This window comes from Mycteria americana, chromosome 4 (genome assembly GCF_035582795.1).
Source record: "Mycteria americana isolate JAX WOST 10 ecotype Jacksonville Zoo and Gardens chromosome 4, USCA_MyAme_1.0, whole genome shotgun sequence".
NCBI lineage: Eukaryota > Metazoa > Chordata > Aves > Ciconiiformes > Ciconiidae > Mycteria > Mycteria americana.
Window position 1 is genome coordinate 18,628,123 of NC_134368.1, and position 24,854 is coordinate 18,652,976.

The following is a 24,854-nucleotide window of genomic DNA, read 5'->3' on the forward strand; positions in this document are numbered from 1 at the left end:
CTGCTGATTTTTTTTTTTTTTTTTTTTAGTATTTCCTGTTCTTCTGTAATGTTTCAAACTCTTATGAAAACATTATTATGACTATTTTACTTTCAGTTTACAAGACATTGCTTGAAAATGATTCAAATTCAGAAGTGAGGCGTGCAGTGCTGTCGTGTATTGCTCCATCAGCAAGGACTTTGCCAAAAATTGTAGGCCGCACTATGGATGTAAAGGAAGCTGTCAGGAAGCAGGCGTATGAGGTAAATTGGATCACTTAATATTAATTTCAAAGACTGATTGAGGAAAAAGGCTTTAAGACTTTTATTATATTTCCCTGGTTAAACACTAAGAACAGTTAAATAATTTATTTTCATTTGCCAGAATTTTGAGGGGGAATGATTTAATACAAGTTTTCAAGTTAAAATCCCTGAATTTGACTGCAGAACTTGCTTGATAGAAATTACTTTTTTGATAGAACTCGACTCTTCAGGATCAGGCAGTAAAAGTATAGATTATGTATAGAATCTTTTGTTTTCTATCTGTGCATTTTGTGATGTTTGTGAAGCAATTATTTTTTCTCTCATTACATAATAGGTAATTCGGTAAAGTTAGGATCAGAGCAATACTAGTGTAAAAAAAATTGCATGTTTTTGGTATTCCAATTTTGAGAAATATCAACCATTACTTATGTTTATGTGTAGGGGTAACAGAGGGAAGGTATGCTACCGTGTATATTTCTTGTGCAGGCATCTTAGGCAAGATCTTCAAACAAAATGTTTAGTATTTTACACAGAACCATGTTCTGTTCTTTCTTAACTTAGATTAAATTCTATTTTTTAACTAAATCTCTGTGTTAGCAGGCTTTAAGAAAAGTACATACTTCAGTCATGTCATTGCAGGTATTGCTCTTGGAGCTTTAAAGAGAGAATAGTTTTCATATCCATGTGTTGCATTCAAGTGGAACTGCCAAGCTTCTAAGCTATTTGTTAACTTTATTCTTTATGTTATTTTACATTTTCTCCCATGCACAAGAATCTGCTTGTTAAGGTATTGGTATGATGCTGATGGTATAGGTATTACAGGCTTTTATTGACTTACGGTTTCTGTGGATGGATAAAACTGAGAGTTTAAACTCACAGGTAGTTAAATGAATACAGTTGTTATCATTTGTAGAGATATATTTTAATGCCTTAATTTTTTTAAGGTTTTGGCAGAAAAAGTTCACATGAGAGCTCTGTCAATAGCGCAGAGAGTAAAATTGTTGCAACAAGGACTTAATGACAGATCTGGTAAGAGATCATCTTTCTCAACATCTTAATACAAATGTTTAAGAGAAGATACTTTCTAATGTTTTGGGGATGATTTATATGGAAGCTGTGATGGCAATAATAAGGAGCTCAAAGGGAGTCATGAGGTACCAGGAAATGTTTAAGCACAAGAAATTCTGCTTGCCGCTTTGGTTTTCCAGTCCCATTATAGTGGACAAACAAGAAAAGGATTGCACTTTCAAAAAACTTGAAAGCCACTGAGCTCTAAAATATGACCAAATGCTATTAAAATTAAAAAACCAACAATGTAATTAAACACAGAAGTAGAAAAATGTAATTATTTAATTCAGTGTATTTTGAAACATGTTTCATTACAGATATTTTTGTAACTAATACATTTCAATTTTTTAATATATTTAAACATTAATATCAGTTTGATAATTGTTTGAAAGTGTTTCCTATGTGCGTTTGGAGAGAAATCTTCTCAGCTGGCTAGTTTTTCATTTAACTAGCTTGAATTTTTTTTAATCAATTTTTGGTTGACCCTCATTCACTTCATCCTGAAGCAGCTTTATTCTTTTTGATGTCTTCTGTACTGTATCATTTTTATATAAAGAGCCATTCAGAATGTACCCATAATTGTGTGTGGTGGTGTTGCCAAAAGATCAAAAGGTCACATGCATCTGAGTGAGACAATTTTGGCCTGCCTACATAGAACACGGCTTTTCTTTGCAACAATAGGAATTACATGAATTTCACAATAAAAGCTGCCAGTTTTACTAACTGCTACTGTGTTATTCGCATACTTTGTTTGGAAAATCTGTACTAAGCCCTGTTGAATTTTACTCTGAGAATTTTCCTTGCTTAGTAATGTGCTGCTTGTGAACTGTGAGAAATGTGATCTATGTGGATGTTCACTTAAATAACAAGACAAAAGTACTGTGTTCACTGGTAACTGGAGCTCTTGAAGGTGTGTCATGTATGCACGTGGGTTTTTTTGATCTACCTTTCTTTTTGGCTAGTTGGGGATCATGTTAGTAAGTTCTTAACAGCAAAGGAAGAGAGGATTAGCTGAGTGCTTTCTTATGCTGTATAGAACTACACTTAAAAAGAAGTCCTCCTTCTGTATAATAAGTTTTAATTAGCATTTTTCCCCACCTACCCTGAATTGTTCTATAATAGTCTAGTGAAGTTTGTCAGGTTTTGTTTTCGAAGTCCAGCACTGAAAAACCTGTGTTCTGAATTACTATTTCTTACCAGTATACTAGTTTGCTGTTTGACCTAACTAGCTGCTGCTTGTCTGCTGGCTGCCAAGTGCCACTGCCCCACCCCCCAATAATACTTGGTCTTGACAGATAATTCTTTTGTCTTAGGGTGAATGTGTTTCTGTTTTAGTAATCTTTCAAAACTGGGGGGGAAGCTACCTTCACTATTTTTTCCTTTGATCCTTCATTTGTCAGGAACAAGGATTTGTTTTATTCCCTTACTGAGAAGGTACAGCCTTTCTACATGGCCTGTATTTCAGTGACATTGAGGTGTTCAACATAAAGAACTGCCTTCTTTTGTGATCCAGAGCAGATACTTTGTCTGTTGGTGTCTATCTTTTCCTTAGGATGATTCTTCATCCCAGCTATTGAGGACTTGCTCTTTTTCTTGGCACCTAGAATCACAAGGGAAAATATCTGCCAGGGTATCTAGCACCACTGATATAATTGATATCATATGCTCTTCGCTGGGAAAAAGAGGTCTGTGTTCCAAATTGGCTGCATTTATATATACATCCACTAGTATTCCCTCATTTTGATCTGTTTTGCAAATTCTATAACCTTGGATATGTATATCTTCATCAAATTTGCCTATCTGAGTAACTCCCAAGCTAACAAGAGAGGAACCTGCTCGTTCAAGGTTGCTAGGTTGAAATTTTGGAGGTTTTTCCATATCGGCTTCAGAACAAGGGTTTATAATTAAACGAGACCTAGAAGACAAAATCCAGATTCTGCTTAGTTGTACATTCAGCTGTCAATTCTCCACTCTCATTCTCTTTCATTCTACTACATTCTACTAGTTTATGCTTTTCACCTTCTTGGAGAGGTTTCTTATTCTTAGGACCTTAATTTAGCTCTGAAAGAGCCTTTTTACAGCTCTTTTTGAACTCTTGACTATATTTAAGTGCTGTCTTTATTATCATAAGTTACATATAAGAGGAAAGATGAATGTTGTCAGAGTGTGTGGGCTTTATTGTTTCCGTTATATTGGATATTGTTTTATAAAAGGTCAGAAGAGCATACTTGTATCGCTCCCTAGTTACTATGTTTTTACTTCCACCACACTATTAGTCTTTCTACTTCCAGGCTTAAATCTGTGTGTATGTATTAATGATGTACATATTCTAGATGTTCCCATGAATACTTTTTTCCTTGATTAAATAGTCCTCTACTGATCCAGAAACTGTTTGTTCAGTGTGGCAATGGGGAGGAGGGACTTAAACTATCTTTATGTAAATTTCATAATCCAGTTGAATAACTGAATTAACACAAGAATTCTCTATGGCAGTTCAGACTAAAGGTCTGTACAAATGCCTGAAACAGAGCAGGGATATAACAGTGCTTCCCCAGAATATTTCCTTGCCCTACAAGAGTTCATGGTTTGTAGATTTTCAGGGTTGAGGTGCTGTCTTTAGATGTAACAGTTTTTGGATAGAGGGTTTTTTTTTTTTTTAATTCCCTGTGGGGGGAAAAAAAAATGTTGCCTCAAAAATGTTGTAGTGTTCCATAGGTAGTTCTTGTTTAACTGTTGGGATTTTTTTTCTTTTTTTAAGGTAACGTTAAGTTCAACTATATAATAACTTCTTTCCAAAAAGCCTTCTATAGAAAAATGGTTTGTGAAAGTATGTTGAAAACTTTGTATTTTTTGACATTTAACGTTTTAAACTGTTTAAATTCCTGTATTATTAGATGCTGTTAAGGAGGTAATGAAGAAGAAGCTGCTTCAAGCCTGGTTACGATTGACTGAAGGGGATGTTTTAGAATTGCTTCATCGACTGGATGTGGAAAACTGCCCAGAAGTGGCCACCCCAGTATTAAATGCTATATTTTCATTATCTCCACTTCATGACTTTGTTCAGAACTGTAAAAACCTTGACAGCAGGTATGCAGATCAGTTTTCGTTTCTAAAAGACTAATATTTTGTATAAGAAAATTAAATTAAAGGTTTTATCTAAATTGGGAGCAGCGTAACTATTACCTGTGATGAAAGACTGATATTGTGGTGTAAGCCATGATGTCTCCCTGGCATTTGTGTACTTAAGTGTTTTGGATATGCTTTTTTCTTCTTTAAAAGATCTGTGTTCACCAGCTGAAAATGATTGTGTCAGATAAGCAAGAGGAAAAAATGAAAAATGTCTTTGACTTCTTGTTTCCTGAACACCCCAAAAATCACACTCTTAAAATTTGAGGAGGCAGTAAATTAATAAACTAAACAAGCTTTTCTATGAGTAACAACTTAGAGTCTAATTTGTTTTATTTCCTGTACTGTCTGTACAGCTTACAATAAAGGCAATGCTCTAGTTTACCCCCACAACTGTAATTTCCTCTCTTCTTTTAACCTGTGGTACTGAAAAGCTCGTTTTCTCCCGTTCTTCTTCCCTCTCAGTAATGCTTCTGGACTGTCTCACACATTTCCTAGTCCTCTTTGGCTTCCTTCTATCCTTTTTGCTGAGCTAGAGACAGCACAATTTGGGGCTGGCTCAGTTATCCATGAACTGTTTGGAGAATCAATCAGAATGGAATTATTGGACTTGTGTTTTGGACTTGTGTTTCAGCCTTCTTTTGGAGGTATTTTACTTGTATTAAGAGAGCTCGATGGAAGCCGGTATCTTAGATGCTTCTTCTCCTGTGTTAATGTTTGGTAGAATTTGACTAAGTGAGTTCCTAAGCTATGAAGAAGATGGCGTGATGAATATTAAGATCCATTGTCGTGGTTTAACCCCAGCTGGCACCTAAGCCCCACACAGCCACTTGCTCACTCCCCCCCAGTGGGATGGGGGAGAGAATCGGAAGAGTAAAAGTGAGAAAACTCGTGGGTTGAGATAAAGACAGTTTAATAGGGAAAGCAAAAGCCACACACACAAGCAAAGCAAAGTAAGGAATTCATTCACTCCTTTCCGTGGGCAGGCAGGTGTTCAGCTATCTCCAGGAAAGCAGGGCTCCATCATGCATAACGGTTACTTGGGAAGACAAACGCCATCACTCCGAACATCCCCTCCTTATTCCTTCTTCCCCAGCTTTATATGCTGAGTATGATGTCATATGGTATGGAATAGCCCTTTGGTCAGCTGGGGTCAGCTGTCCCAGCTGTGCCCCCTCCCAGCTTCTTGTGCACCTGGCAGAGCATGGGAAGCTGAAAAGTCCTTGATTTAGTATAAGCACTGCTCAGTAATAACAAAAACATCTCTGTATTATCAACAGTGTTTCCAGCACAAATCCAAAACATAGCCTCGTACTAGCTACTATAAAGAAAATTAACTATCTCAGCCGAAACCAGGACAGTATCCACCCCTTATTCTATACCATTTACATCACGCTCAGGTCTCACACTATCCAATATGTTCTCATTACCCACCACCCCCTTTCCCATCCTTTGATATAATACACACATATCATTCCCTTAGTCTGTGGACCACCCCTGTGACATGTCTGTAAAATGTCCAGAAATGTCCACTGAGTTCATTTAGTCCATGACTTTGGGCTCCATCTGTGTTGATAATACAAGGGTGGATACTGTACTGGTTTCAGCATAGTAGCTGGTATGGGGCTATGTTTTGGATTTGTGCTGAAAACAGTGTTGATAATACAGAGATGTTTTAGTTGTTGCTAAGTAGTGCTTATACTAAATCAAGGACTTTTCAGCTTCCCATGCTCTGCCAGGTGCACAAGAAGCTGGGAGGGGACACGGCTGGGACAGCTGACCCCAGCTGACCAAAGGGATATTCCATGCCATATGGCATCATGCTCAGTATATAAACCTGGGGAAGAAGAAGGAAGGGGGGGACGTTTGGAGTGATGGCGTTTCTCTTCCCAAGTAACCATTATGCGTGATGGAGCCCTGCTTTCCTGGAGATGACTGAACACCTGCCTGCCCATGGGAAGGAGTGAATGAATTCCTTACTTTGCTTTGCTTGTGTGTGCGGCTTTTGCTTTCCCTATTAAACTGTTCTTATCTCAACCCACGAGTTTTCTCACTTTTACTCTTCTGATTCTCTCCCCCATCCCACCGGGGGTGGGGGGGCGGTGGTAAGCGAGTGGCTGTGTGGGGCTTAGTTGCCAGCTGGGGTTAAACCACGACATCCATAAAGCAAAAATGAAGGGGGCGAAGAAAACAAGAAATTAGAAGTTGTAGGAAATAGCTAAGGGAGGCAAAAAGGTGTGAGAAGAAACAACTTGAGTTAATTGAGGCAACCAGAGTGGAATCATTATTAACAGTGGTGGGAGTCTAATCTCAGATGATAAACTTAAATGATAAATTGTCACTGATTAAAAAGCGATAACAGAATCTTATTCCGTGTTTTGGGGGAAAATGTGTAATGTCATCATATGAAATGCGTTGCATTCTAGTAGTAGCTTATGACAGATGTTTTGAAATCAGTAGATGCTACATGCGTTGCACTCCAAAGCTACAGATATGGGCCTGTCTGGCTTTAAAAAGTATCAATAACGGTGAAATAACTTTCTTCCAGCCTCTGGAAATGTGCCAATATCTTAAGAGGTTCAAAGGGAAAATTTATATAGTTATGGACTTGTCAGTCTGACTTTGATCCTGCACAAAACAAGGCTTCCGTTCTGAAAGACTGGGCTAACTGAGAATTTTTTAAAGAAGTAGATCTGTTAGACTAATGACATTTTCAGAAGTGAGTGAAATTACTCAGCTTGTAATGAGGTTATTTATTTATGAAAAATATTAGGCTTATTCTTGTATGATGTTTCTGACTACAGCTTGAGTGATGCAGTATCTGTATGATAAATGCTTAGATTTTTGAAGTCTATGATTTCTGTTTGTTAAATTTACATTTAAATAAAGACTTGTCAGATTAATGGGAAGCCATCAAATGACCAGTTTTCATCTACATGTTGCTGGGGTGTTTTTTCTTTCTTTTTTGTGTGTGTGTGTGAGGGACCTAAAAGGAAAACAAAATTGTTATTGACAGTTTGCAAGTAAAATGGGATTCAAGGGAGTGAAAAGTACCACTGATAGTGATACTGTGTCTTTTCTGGTTTGAGGTAGAATTAATGCACAGCTTAATGTTCTGCTTCTGAAAACACAGATTATATGCTATGCTTAGCATGGAAAAGACTATGATTATAAAAAGGAGTGAGGGTCCTATGACTGGTGAATGGAGGATGAGCTTACAGAGATGCTGAGAAGCAGTTCTATTACTTTTTGCATTTGACACACTATGATTGCTACTCGAATATTGTGTGAAGGTCTTGTATTAAGAACGGAAGAAACAATTCATAAATAGAAGCTGAAAGATTATTTAATGCAGTTGTTGCATTTCTGCAGATTAATGGAGTTCAGTTTTCTAGACTTGTACAGCGATAACAATGTTTCATAGAGTTAAAGTACTTGGTTGGTTCATCTAGGAGGTCTGAAGGGCTGAGCAGAATCTTTCCACAAACTGATACGAACAGCCTTGATTTAAAATACTGGAAAGTGCAATGTAGCGAGAGGCTCAGGGAGCTCCTTGTCCTCACTTAAGAAAGAGGAAGTTATTTTTGTCAGTCTTTAAGTGTTTCTGTGGGGAATACCTTTGATGGGATTTTATTTTTATCTTGGGAAATAATCTATTTCTGTGCATTTGTTGTCTTTGACACTATTTTATTTATCTCTCTGTATTTATTTTTGTTTAGAAAACTGATTCCACTGGAAGATTTAACAGCTGAGAATGTGTTATATTGGAGATGTCTTTGTGAATATCTAAAATCAAAAGGTGAAGAAGGTGAAGATTTACTAGAACAGATGTTGCCAGAACCAGCTATATATGCAGATTATTTATTAAGGTACATTGCATTTAAAAATAAATCTCTTGCCACTAAAATAGATTATTTATTTATTTTTTTTAAGGTAGAGAATATTTCTTTTATTCAACTATTTGGGTTTCCTCCAAAGCCAAAGTTGTGCTTGAACAGTGATTTTTTTTTTTTAAGATTTTTGAGAGGATTTACTTCTTTTAAACAAAAACTGTAAAAAGCAAATTTAGAACTTGAAAACAATTTTTAGAGTGTCCTTTCTCATGAATTATCAGCAAGATGGACTGCTAGATCAATAGCATATAATTCTTTGCCATTTAAGGTAATAAAATAATTGTTCTGTAATATGCAGCTATCCTTTGTCCATCTGTCGTTATGTAGGTTGCTGTGTGTTTGCAAAGAGCTTGCGGAAAGAGGTTTTTAGAGCTTGCAGAAACCAATACTTTTTCATTGTTGTAATTTGTGAAAATAAAGTAAAACTTGGCTGCTGTCCCCAAAAGAAGTATTTTTGAAACGGAAAGTTCATTCCCTTCTCTTTCCCCTGTTTAGGCAGGCATGCTTCCCAAAAACATATGTTTGAAGGAAGTGACAGAGCTGCTAAATGAGCCAATTACAGAACATTTAATCGGGTAAAAAAAAAAGAATGTTTTGTTAAGTCAATCTTTTTACCAAAGTGAAGAAAGGTAAATTTTTTTGTCTCAGTGGGATACTTTAGTCTTAACATAAAATTTGAACAGAATTTATGTTTGTGAGCATGGAGAATGCTGAGAAATCTTAACTGAGGTATTGTACTTGTAAAATGTAGAGTGAAGCTTCCCGAAATGATTATAAATCAGATCTGCTGAAAAATGCATTGTTTTGATAGATGTTTCCAATTAAAAATATGCGTATCCTTTTCTCACTTCAGTGGGTGTAGTATACTAGCAGTACTTACAGAAATCATTGCTACTTTTCCATGTGGAATGTGCTAACATGTTTCATAAACTTTTAATAAATGAAGCGTCTGTGCTTCCTTAATTTTGAAATGTAGATCCAGTCTGGTGGGTGTAAATTCATTCATTCATAATTAATTTAAGAGTCCATAAAACATTTGTTCTCAAAAAAAAAAAAAAAGTTTTTCTTTTTTCCATCCAGTCTTACTCAAAATGCCTTCAATTATCTTCCCCTTCAGGAAGAGGCTGAGTAAGATTAATTAGGTTTGCTGGTACTTGTTTGTAGTATCAACTGTTAAACTATTCATTGGTGAGCTGTGCCACCAGTTGTTTCAGATAAGATGTGCAATTGTACAATCCAAGTCTATTTGCACTGTGAGAGTATCAGTTAGGAGGAGTAAGAAACTACAAGTCATCGATACTTAAGAAAAAATGCAGGATTGTAAGCTTCATTTAGATATTTCACTATTATCTGGTGCAGGTAACATTCCTATTAAATGATCAGAAACAGCGGCCTACATTGTTGTAATTTCAGATGTTCTTAAATAGTAGCTACATGCAAAGTGTTTGTCGTAACTTTAAAGAAATTTTTAAAATTTGCTAGATTTAATGAGCTGTTGCTGAAAAGTATCTGCAAAGCTGTGGTAAAAATAAGCATCTTTTTTACAGCTCGTACCAGTATTTGAATTTTATATATTACATTATATTCAGTATTGAATTTTGTACATGATATGTTTCACTCCAGATTTTCTGAACATGTATGCTCTCATTGATGGATAAAATTTCGATAAAAGAACAATGACTCTAGGAAAAAAAAAAACCAACACCAAAACCCCCCAAAACAAACAGATTAGAGTTTCCATGCTACGTGGCTGAGTGTATCTGACAACAGATTGTTGTTTTTCTGTGATGGCATACTTGATCAGATAAAGAATTTAAAATTCACTGCAGACTTTAATGATTTTCTTGTATTTTATCTTGTAGGCAATATAACACTTCTGAACATGTAGAAGAATACATAGTACCTAAATATGCAGAAAAATACTAGTTGTATATATGAAAAATAGTACATGTATACATTTATTCCTAAGATGCTGCCTTTATGCAGGGGTACAGAACTGAAGTCACATGTACAAGCATAACTTGTCATTTTCTGTTTCTGTTTCTTACTGTTTTGCATTCTCAAACAAGGGATTTTTTTAATGAGTGCATTATTTTTAAACTGTACATTATTTGGTATAAATAACTTTCTGAAACTATTAATCTATGAAAAGGAGAACACAAACATTAATTTTTAAGGTTTGTAACTAAGGTAACCACTTGTTTATATAGGACAGGAAAGTGGTGGCATTTTGGGTTTGGTTGTTTTTGGGGGGGGTGTGGTGTGTCTGATTTTCTGTTTTTTTGTGTTGTTTTGTTTGTTTGGTTTTTGGCTTGGTGTTTTTTTTTTTTTTTTTTTTACTTTCCAACAGTGATTCTGAATGTAATTATATCTGTTCTATTTGGATTCAGTTACCTTCAAAATATGCCAGTTCTTAGTGAAGAACAAAGAGAAGACTTTAATTGTTTTGAAAACCTGATGACAAAAGAATTTATAGGCCAGCAACTGATTCTTATCATAGGCTGCATGGATACCACGGAAGAGGGAGGAAGGTAAACTTAAATATAAAATATGTGTTATTAAGCTTATGGCACTCATGCCTGTGGACAGGCATAGAGTATTTGTTGGGAAAATAACCTGATCAAACAGACAAAATACAGTTCTAATGCTAGCTGGAAAAAGGCACAGTCTCTCTAATGGAATTGTTCCCAAAAGTGTGCCAAATATCATCTGCTTACTTTTATGGAAAAATGAGTTTTAAGGCAGATACAATATTGTTTGGGGAGAACAAATTCAGGTGTTTTCATAATGTATTCTTGAGATTATGAAGTTACAAGACTGTTCATTTGGAACGTAGTATATAAAAAACAAAAGGAGATAAATGGATTACTTCTCAGCAGATGACTTGTAGTAAGTAGCCTTTGTGTTTCTGGTGTTTTTAAGCCCAGTCTGCTAAGGCCTAAAAGGTTACAGATGTTTTAGATGCCAAGCTGAATTGGACTATGTTAACTGAGTTGTTCCTATAATCTGAACAGCCATTTGATGTGAAGTAGTAAGAGTGAATAAATTTGGAAGTTCATACCATCACAGGCATTTTATGAAAAATTGCAGTTATCATAGTACAAACACAGCAATAATTTCAGACTCTCAGTGGAATGCATTATATGTATGCCAGACTGGCTGGATAGTTTAACTTGTAATTTTTTTTTTTAGTTTCCAGCCAGATTATTTCTATGAAAGCATTCTACAGTATTGATACTCTGACTGCTTTCTGCTGGTATGACCTTTCATTGGACAGTAGTGACAACTGATTAAAAAATTCAGCATTTTCTAATCAAGAGAAATCAGGTAAAATCAGGAAAAGACAAACATTGCTAAGTAAGAAAATATATTCAGCAGTTAATACAGCTATAGAGAAGTTTCTCTTATAATGTATTATAAAGTTTTCATCACACTGACTCAAAGTGGGTAAAGTATTAATTCTTCTGTCTTCCATTTTCTTGAATAAGCAAACAGATTGTTTGTGTTTTTTCTCTTTAATGCAGAAAGCATCTGTTAGTTACTTTACAAAAGATTCTCATTCTACCTGCAACTTCAAGAGCCCTTACATCTCTGCTTGCAGAAAGATTACTCAATATCGTTAAGGATGATGACAGAAGGATTCAAATTGTAAGGAATTCTAAATGCTCATTGTTTTCTAGGCCCTGTCTTCCCTGTATCTCAAACAGCCTTTACGAAGCATTGTAAGAGAAATATCAGGAGTTAAAATATTTTTAGTTTGGAAAAGCATTTATGTTCCCCCCTGCCCCCCCCCCCCTTTTTTTTTTCTTTTATTTTAGGATAGCTGCGTTTTGTGGTTGTCTAAAGATCTTTATTTTTAGACATTTGGCTGGTGTTGTAAATGTAATCCTCAAATTAGGAAAGTGTTACACTTTGACAGCCTGTTTCAGAATCCTTTGTCATGTTAGATCCAAACAGTTTTGATTAGAACATTCAAAGTAAGGATAATGTATGTTTCCAGGTTTCGGATTTCTCTTCCTTCCTGTCAGCTGGGATAGGTACTAAAAACCCTTATAAGAAAAGTATTTCATATAGTAGGGTCTTTATATACAGCATGATTATTTAAACTTGACTCCTGAAAAACAGACCCTTGGTTTTGCTCAAATATTTTAAATGAACCCCGGACTTAAGGATAGAGACCACTTTTGGAAAACCTCAATCCAGTGGGTAAAGCTAGGATATAGGTTTGTTACATGATTATGATGGAAGAACTATGGTAATCTTAGCCTTATAGTACAATAGTATTAGCAAAAGTGTGCATTTCTATTATTCTAGTGAAATACACTGATTCAATGCATTGTGTTGATTTGGTACAGCTTGAGAGGAAGTTAAACTGGGTGATCTTATACAAGATAAAATTAAGGCAATCCTGTCTCATTCAGTCTTTAGTATTCCTCATATTTCATCTCATTTTTTATTAACATAATTGGTCTGACTTTGGAAAGAAAACTCCTAACCAACTGAAAAACTCTCAGCCTACTTCTGCTTCTAGTTCTATGCATGTATTTGGCTTGAATTTAAATTACTTATGTGGCTTCTTATACTACATATGGTGGTTTATAGACCTTTAAATGATAGTGTTCTTAGTTGCATTTTGATTGAAGTAGTAACAGATGAAAAACCTTACTCTCATTACTAGTAATTCTTTTTAAAGCATGTGTTCAGATCTAGAGGAGATGGTGCCTGTGAACTGTTGGCATGGAAACTGCTTAACTTATTCATGGATATACAGTCTTCTGTTTCCTTGCTTACCTAGCTAAATGGTAGAAAACACTAGACTTTCATGGTTAGACTATGTATTATCAAATTGAGGATTTATTTGCAGTGAATTAGCTGTTAAGGAAAGCTTCACAGATGTTCAATACTTTTTCAGAAGGATGGTATTTTAAATTTGCAAAAGTTAAATGCTTAGTATCTGACATCTGAGCTGAAATTAATGGCAGTAATATACTGTTTGTAACAATAGATTGCAGAAATTATATCAGAAGTTCGTGAGCCAATTGTTACAGTCGACCAGCCTGTTGATGTTGCTGAAATAAGAAAGCGGGAGCTTAAGGTAAGCAGATTTTAGTTAACAAGAAAAATATTTTTTAAGCATATCCACCTAGTAAGAGTTTTATGTAGTAGTGTATTATTGGCTAGTGTCAATAGTGTATTGTTGGGTAATACCATGAAGGTTATGCTATTATATTAATTTTCTTTTTACTTTTTATTTCAGTTGGCTGAAATAAAAGTGAAACTTTTTGAAGCAAAAGAAGCTTTGGAAGAATGCATTGCTCTGCAGGATTTTAATAGAGCATCAGTATTAAAAGAGACAATAACTGAGCTGGAACACAGAAAAAATGATCTGATAAAAGAAGCAGAGCAACCTGAAATTAAAGAAATGCGTGTGGAGAAGGTCTCTTCCGTTCCTGTATTCCCAAGTCCTGGTTATGTTTTGACATTTATTCATAGTTTTAAAAGAAAGTGTAGTTTGGCCTTGTATCATCTAACTTTTTAAAATTAAAAATGAACATTTTTGGTATTAGTATTCTCCTTTTGCATGCATAGAAGCTGATGGTATGCTCTAGCAAAAAATGAATTGCAGCTAAACTGCTCTTTTGTCCTTGAGTAACTGAAGAATTCTAAAAGGGTCTTGTTTTTACTGCTTTTACTCTTAACATGAAAACATGAACCTGAATCTCTTTTCGTCACAGTTTATAGACAGATTTTGATTAATATTCTTGCACAACAAATGTATAGTGGACAGGAAATGTTTATCTGGGTAGGGAAAATTATGATTAATGTCCCCATTCTCCTTATCACAGCCACTATTTGTATTAATAACATTTTTCTCTTTTCCCCAACCCACTTGAAGAATGATCCTGAAACACTGTTGAAGTGTCTGATGATGTGTTATGAGCTTCTGAAGATCATGTCCCTTTCTAAAGGAATTGGTCCAACCATTAATGAAATCATTGAATCTCTGGTATGTAGGAATAAATACTGTTTACATTATGATAAAAATGGGTACATCATAACTGGCTCTTAGGTGCTGGCAGGATGGTTTGTGATTATTTCACAATCACTTTGCTGTATCTGTAGTGCTGTGTCTGCTGCTTTTAAGCCTTCCCAGAACCTAGAGTCTTGGAGGCGCAGTCCAGATATGCTGTTCTGAGCTCCTATGCCAGAACTGGTTGTGGCAGAGAGATACTAAAATAAAACAGGAATATGGTAAATATTTGACTAATGTATGACAGTGTTGGACAGTGCTGAGTTATACTGTGCCAAGTGTGGTGCTTAGGCATCTGCTTACTGCCCTTTCTGGTACTTTAATTACTTGGATTTTCTATCAGCCAAAGTTATGAGATCTCTAATAGAGAACTTTAAGGTGTTTTTTTGGTGTGGGGTTTTTTTTTTTTCCCTCTAGTCAAAAGCTCTTCATCTAGGAAAGACTGGAACTCATATAGACCTTTCTTTCATCCCTTCCATGTACAAGGAAAGATGTTTGGGGGGATTCCCCCCCCACCGCCCTCTGTTTTCTTAGCACCTTTGAAGACCAAAATATTTCTGTATTGAAAAATAAGGCAGTGGCATTATAGGCCTCTTACAGTCTACAAGATATACTTCCTAGTTTTCATTGTGAAGAGTATGGATTTTAAGATGAACATTTCTAAATATCACAGACGTTTAACTGTTACTGAGTGTGCAACCAAAATGGAAAAAAGTAATATGCCATTGTATGAATGGTGCACCCACATCTGAATACTCTCTGCAATTCTTATCCCATCTATCTAGAAAGTTTATATTTGAATTGGAAGTGGTCAAGAGAAGGGGAGCAAGGAAAAGTATGGAATGGCTTCTGTATGAAGAATGACTAAATAGGTTACCTCTTTGTAACCTGGAGAAGAGAGGACTTAGGGGTAAGATCTGAAAGAGGGCAGAAGTCATAAGACATGAGTGTTATGGAGAAAGTGAATAAGGATTGGTTGTCACCCCATAAAGCTAGCAACTAGCAAGCTCAAAACAAATGAAATGAGTTGATTCTTCACATAATATGTAATCTGTGGAATTCCTTGTTGCAGGATGTGTGCATGGTGAACGCCTGCATAAATTTCAAGGAAGACTGAGCATGTTTAAGAAAAATAAATATTACGGAATAATTAGGTAGATAGGAACAGCCTCCCAGCTCTGCTGTCTCTCAGCTGCAAATTGCTGGGACCTTGACAAGAATTCTTGGGAAGTATCTACTTAGTCTTTAGTAATATGTAATTTTAAAAAATTATAATAAAATATATATTATATTTTATAATTATATAAACCTTATATTTCATATATTATATTTATTTATTATATTTTATAAAATTATAATACAAATATAAAAATAATAAGATGTAATACTCTATAGGAATTTGGGTTTGATCTTTTTTGATAACGACACAATGGGCTAGATGACCTGACTCAGTAGGGGCATTCTTAGAATTCAAACTACAAAGAAAATTGCAACACCAATTTAGATTAGTTTAAATGTAGTGGAAACACACCTGATTTCTTTCAGATGTATAGAATTATTCTTAGAAATCTTAATTAGTGTTGATGTGTCCCCCAGAAACCTTTTCTTTTTCATTAGGTCTGTCTTCAGTTTTCACATTTGTTGTTTATTCCACTTTTCTTTCTCCAAGATCCTGCTTTTGTATTGTTGTTCCTGCTGGATTTTCACATATTACATCATTTGGGATATCTTTCTTGTTGTTGTTTAAACTTGAACTCTTTAGTAAATGCAAAAATATAAAATGATCCCATTGTAGCGTTCACCCTGTATCTAGTCTGGCTTTTCTTTTGTGTGGGTTTTTACCATTGTCTTCACAAAACTATTCCAAGTACATGGAGGTGGCATCTGTATTTTGCAACTTGAAACTGGGTATTGTTTCTCTGCAAGAATGCTAATGTCTTTTATGAAGAAATGTGTAAGTTTGTTGTTGTGGTTTTTTTTTTTTTTTTTTTTTTAATTTCACAATAAGTGGTCAACTCAATTTTGTTTGAAAACAAATATTTATTAAAAACAAAGCAAAATACTCATGTGATTTTTGCCATTATTTTATTGCTGATTTCAAGCAGCATACTTGATCTGCTTCTGTTTATAACTAGATAAACAGAGTATATAGTAGCTACCACTTTCCAATCCTGTATCAAAACTGAATTATTTTTAGTTTCAGGGTAAGCACATTTTAGTAGTCAGTTTTTTATTTTTAATCTATGTATTTCAACTATAAAGTCTAATATTATTGTTTCCAGATACTTCCTGGCATAACTAATGTCCATCCAGCTGTGAGAAATATGGCAGTTCTGTGTTTGGGTTGCTGTGCCCTTCAGAACAAAGAATTTGCCCGACAACAGCTTGCATTGCTGTTACAGGTAAAACATCTGATGGGAAATGGAACGATGGTCTGTGTGACTAAGGAAATAAAACTGGTCTTGTATCTATAACAAGCTATTCTACATAGTCAACGTTATTTGAGCACCAGTGATTCCTGGTTTCCTAAAGATCTGGAGAGTGTGGTTTCATGTAGATTTTTCTGATGTCTAATAATATTAAAGCTTATATTGTATCTTGGTAGTAGCATGCCTTTCCTTTGTAAGGTCGCCTGTTGTCTTGAAAGTTTGTAGGAATTCTTTATCTGTAAGGTCTCACTTTCTCTTCCGAATCTGGATGAAATCAGTCATGTATTCATGTTATTAACTTAGAAAAGAAGCTGTAAAATTCTGTAAGCCTTCCTTTCTTGGGAAACCAAACTAAAAATGTGACTGTATTGTTTTTCATTTCTGTTACATAGTTACCCATGATCTTGGGTGTCCGATTTAATTTCTGAATTATTAATTTTGTATGGATTAAGTAAGAGTGGTTAATTAGAGCATAAAGCAATATTCAAATCAACAAATGACAGCATGGCCAAACATCAATGAGTATGGAACATGTTGGGTGCCATAATACCCACATCTCCCACCTTTGTGGTAAATGTTCTGATCCTAAGCTAATCATATAAAAGATGACACTATTGTTAACTTTTCAGACCCTGGCGTTGAGAGAAATGTAGGTAGCCATCGTGCTTTATTAAGAGTGTGTTCACGTACACAGTCAAGAGAACTGACGGCAGGTGTTGAGATGATATGCTTGGCTCAGACAAGATGATAGAGCTGTCAGTCACCATAGCAGGAGAACTTTGCATTCCTAAAAAGTTAGCAAATCCTATTGTTTTTAATCTGTCTTTGAGTATGCCTCGTTAAAAATCAGTTTGTTTGTTTAGGGAGGATTTCAGTTGTTTTAGCAGCCTCGAGTTTAGACTTAAGTAATTAATTTCTGTAGGTGCTAAACCCCATATTCTTTGTGTAGGCTGCCATCCAAAGCAGGCTGTTGGGCTAAACACATCTAGGATCTCTAGGCTGACCCACTATGTATGGTTTTATTTGAATGTTAATTTGAACTATGATACATATAGTAACCTAAGTAACTTTGACTTTTATTACTATCTTGCTCCCTGCTGTCTTTTTATATACTGTTTATTTTAATTAAGCTATACAGTATTTCAGAGCAGGGATTGTCTTATGTGTTTTTGTTGTAGTGCCTAGCACTATGGAGCTACTATAGGCAAATAGACTTTCTGTTTGTCCAATGTCTATTTAAAAGTTGAACAATAAAATTACATCTCACACATGCATGTTTACTCCATGAGTGAAATTCAATTGATATTATGTAATGGAAATTGCATAGACAACTTGATAAATTCTTTCCCAGACTGTATTATAAATTCATGTTTAAACTCTTATCACACCTTCCTAAAGTCTGAAATTTGTCCCAAGTATTATAAAAAGTTTTGCAAATTAAACAATCTTATTAAAGCAAAAAATCTTATTATGCTTAATGTTAACATTGGTGGTCTACTGTAAGATGATGTATGTATTTTCCTTATTAAACCTAGGTTTTACAAATAGATAATATAAAGGTAAAGCTCAGTGCTTTAAAGGCAATCTTTGATCAACTAATGCTGTTTGGGATTGAGCCATTTAAAGCCAGAAGAGGCAATGACTCTCAAAGTGAAGATGCACACATTAGAACTGAAAATTGTGAGGAAGAACGTGAAACAATAGAGGAGGAAGAAGAGACTGCTACAATTCACAGCGTCCTGCAGCTTCTTTCAGGTTTCTTAGACAGTGAGGTAAGGAATAGCATAAAATTTGCCTCAGTTTTGTTTCAAAACGACTTTTGCAGAAGGTTTACCATCCCATTAGGTTGCATGTGAACATTACATGATGTGTAATTGAAATTAATGGTTTAATGTTAAAATAGTTGTCCTAGAAAATGACCGCAACTTTGTCACTGATAGAGACTAGTGTTACTCTTGAGCTAGCTTTGAATTCTGTGCAGGTGCAAATTTGTGAATGTAGAGAATTGATTGGCAAAATAGGATGTAGACTATTATTATAAAGTATTAGTGAAAACTGCTGTGGTTGGTGTGTTGTGTGTATGATCAGTTCTTTCTTCAGTTTTCAGAACTTAGGACAGAAGCTGCAGAAGGCATAGCCAAACTGATGTTCTCTGGGAGGCTGATTAGTGCCAAGCTTCTTTCTCGTCTTGTTTTGTTGTGGTATAATCCTGTGACTGAAGATGATATTCGGCTTAGACACTGTCTGGGAGTTTTCTTCCCTTTATTTGCTTATGCAAACAGGTATGGCCTTTGTAAATTATTATGTGAAAATATACATTGGTCTAGCAGCTTTAGGAACCTTTTTCATTCTTGCACAAGTAGAAATTGTACAAATGCAAATTAGACCTAAAGGTCTAGTTCAGCCTCCTATGCATATTACTTTTGAACGTACGTAATCTCAACCTATGACTATTCTGAAGACTTTCCGTTAATTCCCTTTTACCCCTGTGGCCTTCCACTTTTTTTTTTCCTAAGCCTATCATTGAAACTGTTCTTCAAGATACTGAATAAAAGATTAATTTAAAAAGATGTGCTTTACTTATTTATGCTGTTGAGCACTACAGGTAGACTTTGAAGTGTCACTAGAAAGTAACTAGCAGGAATGCTTCAAAAGAAAATAATTGATGCCCAGCAGATATCAAAGCAGCAGGCTGGTTGGTTGTGGTATGGGTTTTGGTTTTGTTTTGTTTTTTTAACCAAACAATACTCCAATCTAAATTCACAGCAGGTTCAAAATCTCCTGTTTATTTTGGTAGTGGACAAATGAGGTATAGAGCTTATGTAAGGGGACAGGAGCTTAAATAGTAATTCTCATCTCCTTTCACTTGCTCAAAATAAAAAATGTTTAACTTACTTTTCAGTTGTTGCTAGTGGTTTTAGCCAGTCCAAACTAGCTGAGTTTTTATCTGGTTTTTTTTTATGGTTAAGATTTAATTTAGGTGTATTATATATTACCTTACCTATTTTTCCAAAACAAATTGAATTAATTTTTTTGTGACCTATAAATTGCCACATTAAGATGCGTAGTTCAAAGGGGAGTTGGTGTGGAGAGGAAAAAAACCCAAACAAATGTGGTTTTGTTGATGTCAGGAAAAAAATAAAAAGAAAAATACCCAGTCTCCTCCAGAATGGGGTTTTCCCTACTTAAATTATTTTGAAAATAAGTAACAGAAAAACGAATTTCATATGCTTTCAGTATCTCTGATATTGAGTAATGAATTTAAGCTTTTAACATTGATAATCTTTTACCTGTGAATGTCGTCTTCTGACCCTGTGAACCTCTCTCTTTTTTTTTTTTTTTTTTTTTTAAATTATGAGTCCTAATGATTGCCCACTTGAGGAATTTTGTGTATTTCAAAGTCATTTGCAAATGAGGCATCTCCTTCTGGCACCTCATAGATGATCTTTCTCTTGAAAAGATAAACATGGTGTATGATTTAAGTAAAAATCAGAAAAATCAGTGGAGAAAAAAAATCCTAAATCTCAGTCTGGTTCATTGATTTGGAATCTCTGTTTAGTTAGGAAACCTCATTAATTTTCTCTCTCAAAACATTATCTGCATTCTGGATCACAAACGGTTCATTTTAAGATGAATCATGGAGTGTCTTTGGTTACCAATACTGTATTTTCAGAAGAGAATTATTAATTACCATGTGTAATTTGGAACTGTCTGCAAAGTTGCCATTCAGAAAAGGAAAACTCAGGTAATGAATGAGATTTGGCTGAGGTTCATACCTAATTTTGGTACTGATCTCTCACTGAATGTTAAAATTCCATTTGTTGTCTGGGTGTTGCTCTCTTAACCTCTCCAGCTGGTCACAGATATAATCAAGAGGCTTACTTTTGAAATTAAATATTTGAACTCTGTGTGAGGAAAAAAATGTGGATGCTGACTTGTGTAAGTACTCTGTCATGCCAATAGAGTGCCATGGCATGCTAATAACAGGGACAGGATCCCATAACCAGTGAACAATTCTTATTCATGGAATGTTTTCTAAGGAGTAATAAACTCTCTGGCAGCCTAGGAGGAGAAACTTCTGCCTTGTGCCTATATGCTACTAGAATTTTTAAAAATTTATTTATTTTTTTAATTTACAGGAAATAATCTGAATGATACTTCGGTTATGCTTGAGCCAATCTAAAGTCTTAAAGCTGCTGAAAAGGAGAGTTCTTGCTTCCATTCTTTCTTGCCCCAGTTTTAGCGCTCAAAAGGTCTTTCGGTCAGCTGATTTGGCTCAGTAATCCAGCAGCAAACAATCTGCTTTTTTGAAATTATTTACTCTCTTAGTTTTCTCCTGTAGTTATTTGGGATCAAATAGGAGGTTAACAAGTATCAGAAACAAAAAAGGCTTCACTTCACCAACTAGTACCTTGTACTTTTTGACACCTTACCTTTTAAATTGTTTTGACCTGTCTTGTGGAACTACATTTTTAGACAACTTGCTGCAGAACCAAGTGCAACATGATTTTTAGGTTTGCTTGGCAGGAGTTATTAACTCTTCTGAGAAAAGAAAGCACAAGTATTTCTTCCAAAAATATTGTTAACCACTGCATTTTTTTGCCAGGATTCCTTGCTTTCTTACACAATGAGATGTATCCCCAAAGAAAAATGCTAGCAGGAAGGAGGAATGAGCAGAAGACAGATTAATCTAAATAAAGGATTTAGAGAAATGTATTTCTGTCCCGTAAGAGAGAATATGTCTGTATATACCAGTTAGGTTTTCAGTAGTAAGGGTGAACTTTCAAACTGTTCAGAGGCAGGAAGTGTTACTTAAAACTTACTTGAAATACTATGTGCTAAAACTTTAAAAGAAATTTTTTCTCTGAAGCAGTTTTGATGTCTTGATCCTGGCTGTCTCTACCAGGGTGCCTGCTCCTGCTTTGCTTTGATTGATGTATTGTAATGGGTCTGTGAACTTGCATCATAGAAGAGAAAATTTAGGGGTGAATTAAGGTTTAATTTTGTCTCATGCTACTAATGTTTGACTCAATTGAAACAGGTCTAACCAGGAATGCTTTGAAGAAGCTTATCTTCCAACTCTGCAAACACTGTTAAATGCTCCTGCAACTTCACCTTTGGCTGAAATAGATATCAGTAATGTTTCTGAACTGTTAGTGGACCTGACCAGACCAAGTGGACTGAAACCTCAGTCTAAAAAGTCACAGGACTATCAGGTACAGTGTGTTAAACTGGAGGAAAGCAGTAGTTGTGTCTAGAGATTAAGAACTGACCCCCTCCACTTACTGCTAGCTGTCTGGGCCTCGCTGAGATTCCTAGTGTCAGAAGCTGGATTAAATGAGTGACTGTTCAGGTAATTAAATCTTTTAGTTTCACCTCCCCCCTCCCCAGGGGGCAGATTTCCCCTCCCTCTTACAATTCAAAAATGCTAGTAGGAACTTGCACCATGCCTAGTTGTCTATATTGGGAAAAGTATTTATAAAAATCAGTTGGTGCATGTACTCAAAATACTGCATTTTAAGAAAATGTTTACTATGTAAAATTAGTCATTAGCTGCTTAAATCAGAATGATCTCATTGCTGTCTTTTGTAAACAGTTCCCAGCAAAATTTCTGATATCTGATTTCTTTCCTTTACAGGACTTAACAGTGCATGATAGTTTAGCAATGAAAATTTGCAATGCAATCTTGATGGACCCAGCTGCACCAGATGTTCGTATTTATGCAAAAGCTTTAAATTCACTAGAACTCAGTAGTTCTTCCACAGAGAATCTTCTGGTTCTGCTCAATGAGATTCTAGAGGTAGTACATAAATAACATGGTTCTTACTTTTTTAATCACTAGCAATCTAATATTCTGATATGCTTAAAAATAAGTGCCTTTTGTTTACTATGACAACGTGACTGGAGTTTCTTTTTTAACCAGTCTTTGAAAATTAATTTTTGATGAGTTATTTACAGCAATCTGAGCTGATATCACTGTATAATTTACGTATTTCAGCTACCATAGATAGTAAAACCAGTGTGAAACAGTGTGCCCAACTTGATACATTTCAGTACAGTAAGTTCTTTTGATAACTGGGGTACAGTTAATTTTTTTTACGTTAAAATAAAATTCAATATTAAGTCTTTTACAGTTTGGATGGCTTATCTTTAGTTAATTATTAACAGGTGAAATTTTACGCCTAAACTTAGGACGTAACTGTAAGATCATTGGGCAACATGAAAAGGGTGCTTGATTTAAGATGAAGTGGAAAGGGATTACAAGACCGATGCTTTTATTAATACAGAAAAAAATAAAGTAAAATTTGGGAGTGTGACCGAGGAAGACAATGGTATACTGAAATGTTGAAGAGAATGCTGATCCACTATGGGCATATCATCCAGAGGTAGCAATGCTCCAGGACTCAGGTGGAAAGGTCCAGTCACTTTAATGTTTTTTAGAGTTTCTTTAAAAAAGTATTTTGGGGTTTCAGTGCCTGGTGTTGATGCAGAAAGTGTTTCTCCTTTCAACTTGACTAATCATCTTCATGTCACACATTGTATCCTTCATACAGTAAATTTAACTAATCCTATTATTGAGTAAATTTAATGGATAAAAGAAATAGTTGTAAAATTAAGTAGCATTTAACATTAAATGTCTCCTCTCCAGAAAGTGAAAGATAAACTGTGTCAAAGAGCTATTGAGAAGATCAAGATGAAGTTGACCAAAGATCCTAATGTGGGCAAAGACCACTCTGAAAGGACTGAGGAAACAGGCCTCTCTGAAAGGACACAGGAAACTGACATCACATCATCTGAAAATACTATTAAAAATGAAGAAGGTAATTCAGGAGAGGTGTAGTTTAGCAGTAGGTATACAATTGACTTGTTTAGATGTGTATGAAAATAAGTTTTAGTTTTCCTCCATTAAATTAATCTACTTTTTGAAAAAATGGAAAAAGGTAACATCTAGTAAATATGCATACAGTTTAAAATATTTTTACTGAAGTATTTTCCATTTTTTATTGCTTTTTGATCAGATTCTGTGTTTTCTTATTCTCCATATTACTCTAGTATAACCAGTGCTGTATTTTGAGTCTTAAGGTTTGCCCTGCAGCTCTTTCTTTTTAACAAAGACAATATTAACATTTTTTTTTCAGCTGTTTAGCACACTCATGTGCCTGCTAAATACTACTGCTGACTAACTCATCTTTAGAATGTGAGTTGCTAACTTGGAGGAAGAAACAAGTACTTTGTGGCGTTTTTAGACTTGGAATTACCACGCCTATGCTTCTTGCAGACTGTATTATAGTACTATATAGCTGATATCTTTAGTGTTCACGCTGGTCTGTCCTTGTTACGAGCTCATATGTTGGAGCCAGTTTTGGTTTTATTGCTATTTAAGAGCTTGAAGTGGAAGCAGCTGGAAGACTTTCCATCGCCTGCACAGCTTATGCAGCTGCATGTGCCTTAGCAGTGTACGTTGTGCTTTGGTAGGTGATTGAGAGGGGTCCTGCCATAACATCCGCTAGCTCCTTCGGTACTCTGGGATGAACCCCATCAGGCCCCATGGACTTAGAATTATAGAATCATTTAGGTTGGAAAAGACCCTTAAGATCATCGAGTCCAACTGTAAACCTGACACTGCCAAGTCCACCACTAAACCATGCCCCTAAATGCCATGTCTGCATGTCTTTTAAATACCTCCAGGGATGGTGACTCAACCACCTCTCTGGGCAGCCTGTTCCAATGCTTGACAACCTTTTTGGTGAAGGAATTTTTCCTAATATCCAATCTAAACCTCCCCTGGCGCAACTTGAGGCCATTTCCTCTTGTCCTATCACTTGTTACCTGGGAGAAGAGACCGACCCCTACCTCACTACAACCTCCTTGTAGTTGTAGAGAGTGAAAAGGTCTCCCCTCAGTCTCCTTTTCTGCAGACTAAACAACCCCAGTTCCCTCAGCTGCTCCTCATAAGACTTGTGCTCTAGACCCTTCACCAGCTTTGTTGTTCTTCTTTGGACACGCTCGAGCACCTCAATGTCTCTCTTGTAGTGAGGGGCCCAAAACTGAACTCGGGATTCGA

General features: G+C 35.5%; 1 protein-coding gene across 2 annotated transcripts in view; it reads left to right on the plus strand.

The window, feature by feature from the left end:
* NCAPG (non-SMC condensin I complex subunit G) overlaps positions 1-24,854 on the plus strand; it is a 31,083-nt gene that overhangs the window by 3,732 nt on the left and 2,497 nt on the right. For both annotated transcript variants that reach the window (XM_075499839.1, XM_075499840.1), the window contains exons 4-18: positions 97-242; positions 1,187-1,271; positions 4,205-4,397; positions 8,156-8,305; positions 10,720-10,860; positions 11,854-11,977; positions 13,335-13,424; positions 13,587-13,766; positions 14,226-14,336; positions 16,643-16,762; positions 18,325-18,561; positions 18,890-19,071; positions 21,831-22,005; positions 22,428-22,589; positions 23,439-23,610. In XM_075499839.1, the coding sequence (XP_075355954.1) occupies positions 97-242; positions 1,187-1,271; positions 4,205-4,397; positions 8,156-8,305; positions 10,720-10,860; positions 11,854-11,977; positions 13,335-13,424; positions 13,587-13,766; positions 14,226-14,336; positions 16,643-16,762; positions 18,325-18,561; positions 18,890-19,071; positions 21,831-22,005; positions 22,428-22,589; positions 23,439-23,610 (2,268 nt within the window). The remainder of the gene's footprint in view (positions 1-96; positions 243-1,186; positions 1,272-4,204; positions 4,398-8,155; positions 8,306-10,719; positions 10,861-11,853; positions 11,978-13,334; positions 13,425-13,586; positions 13,767-14,225; positions 14,337-16,642; positions 16,763-18,324; positions 18,562-18,889; positions 19,072-21,830; positions 22,006-22,427; positions 22,590-23,438; positions 23,611-24,854) is intronic.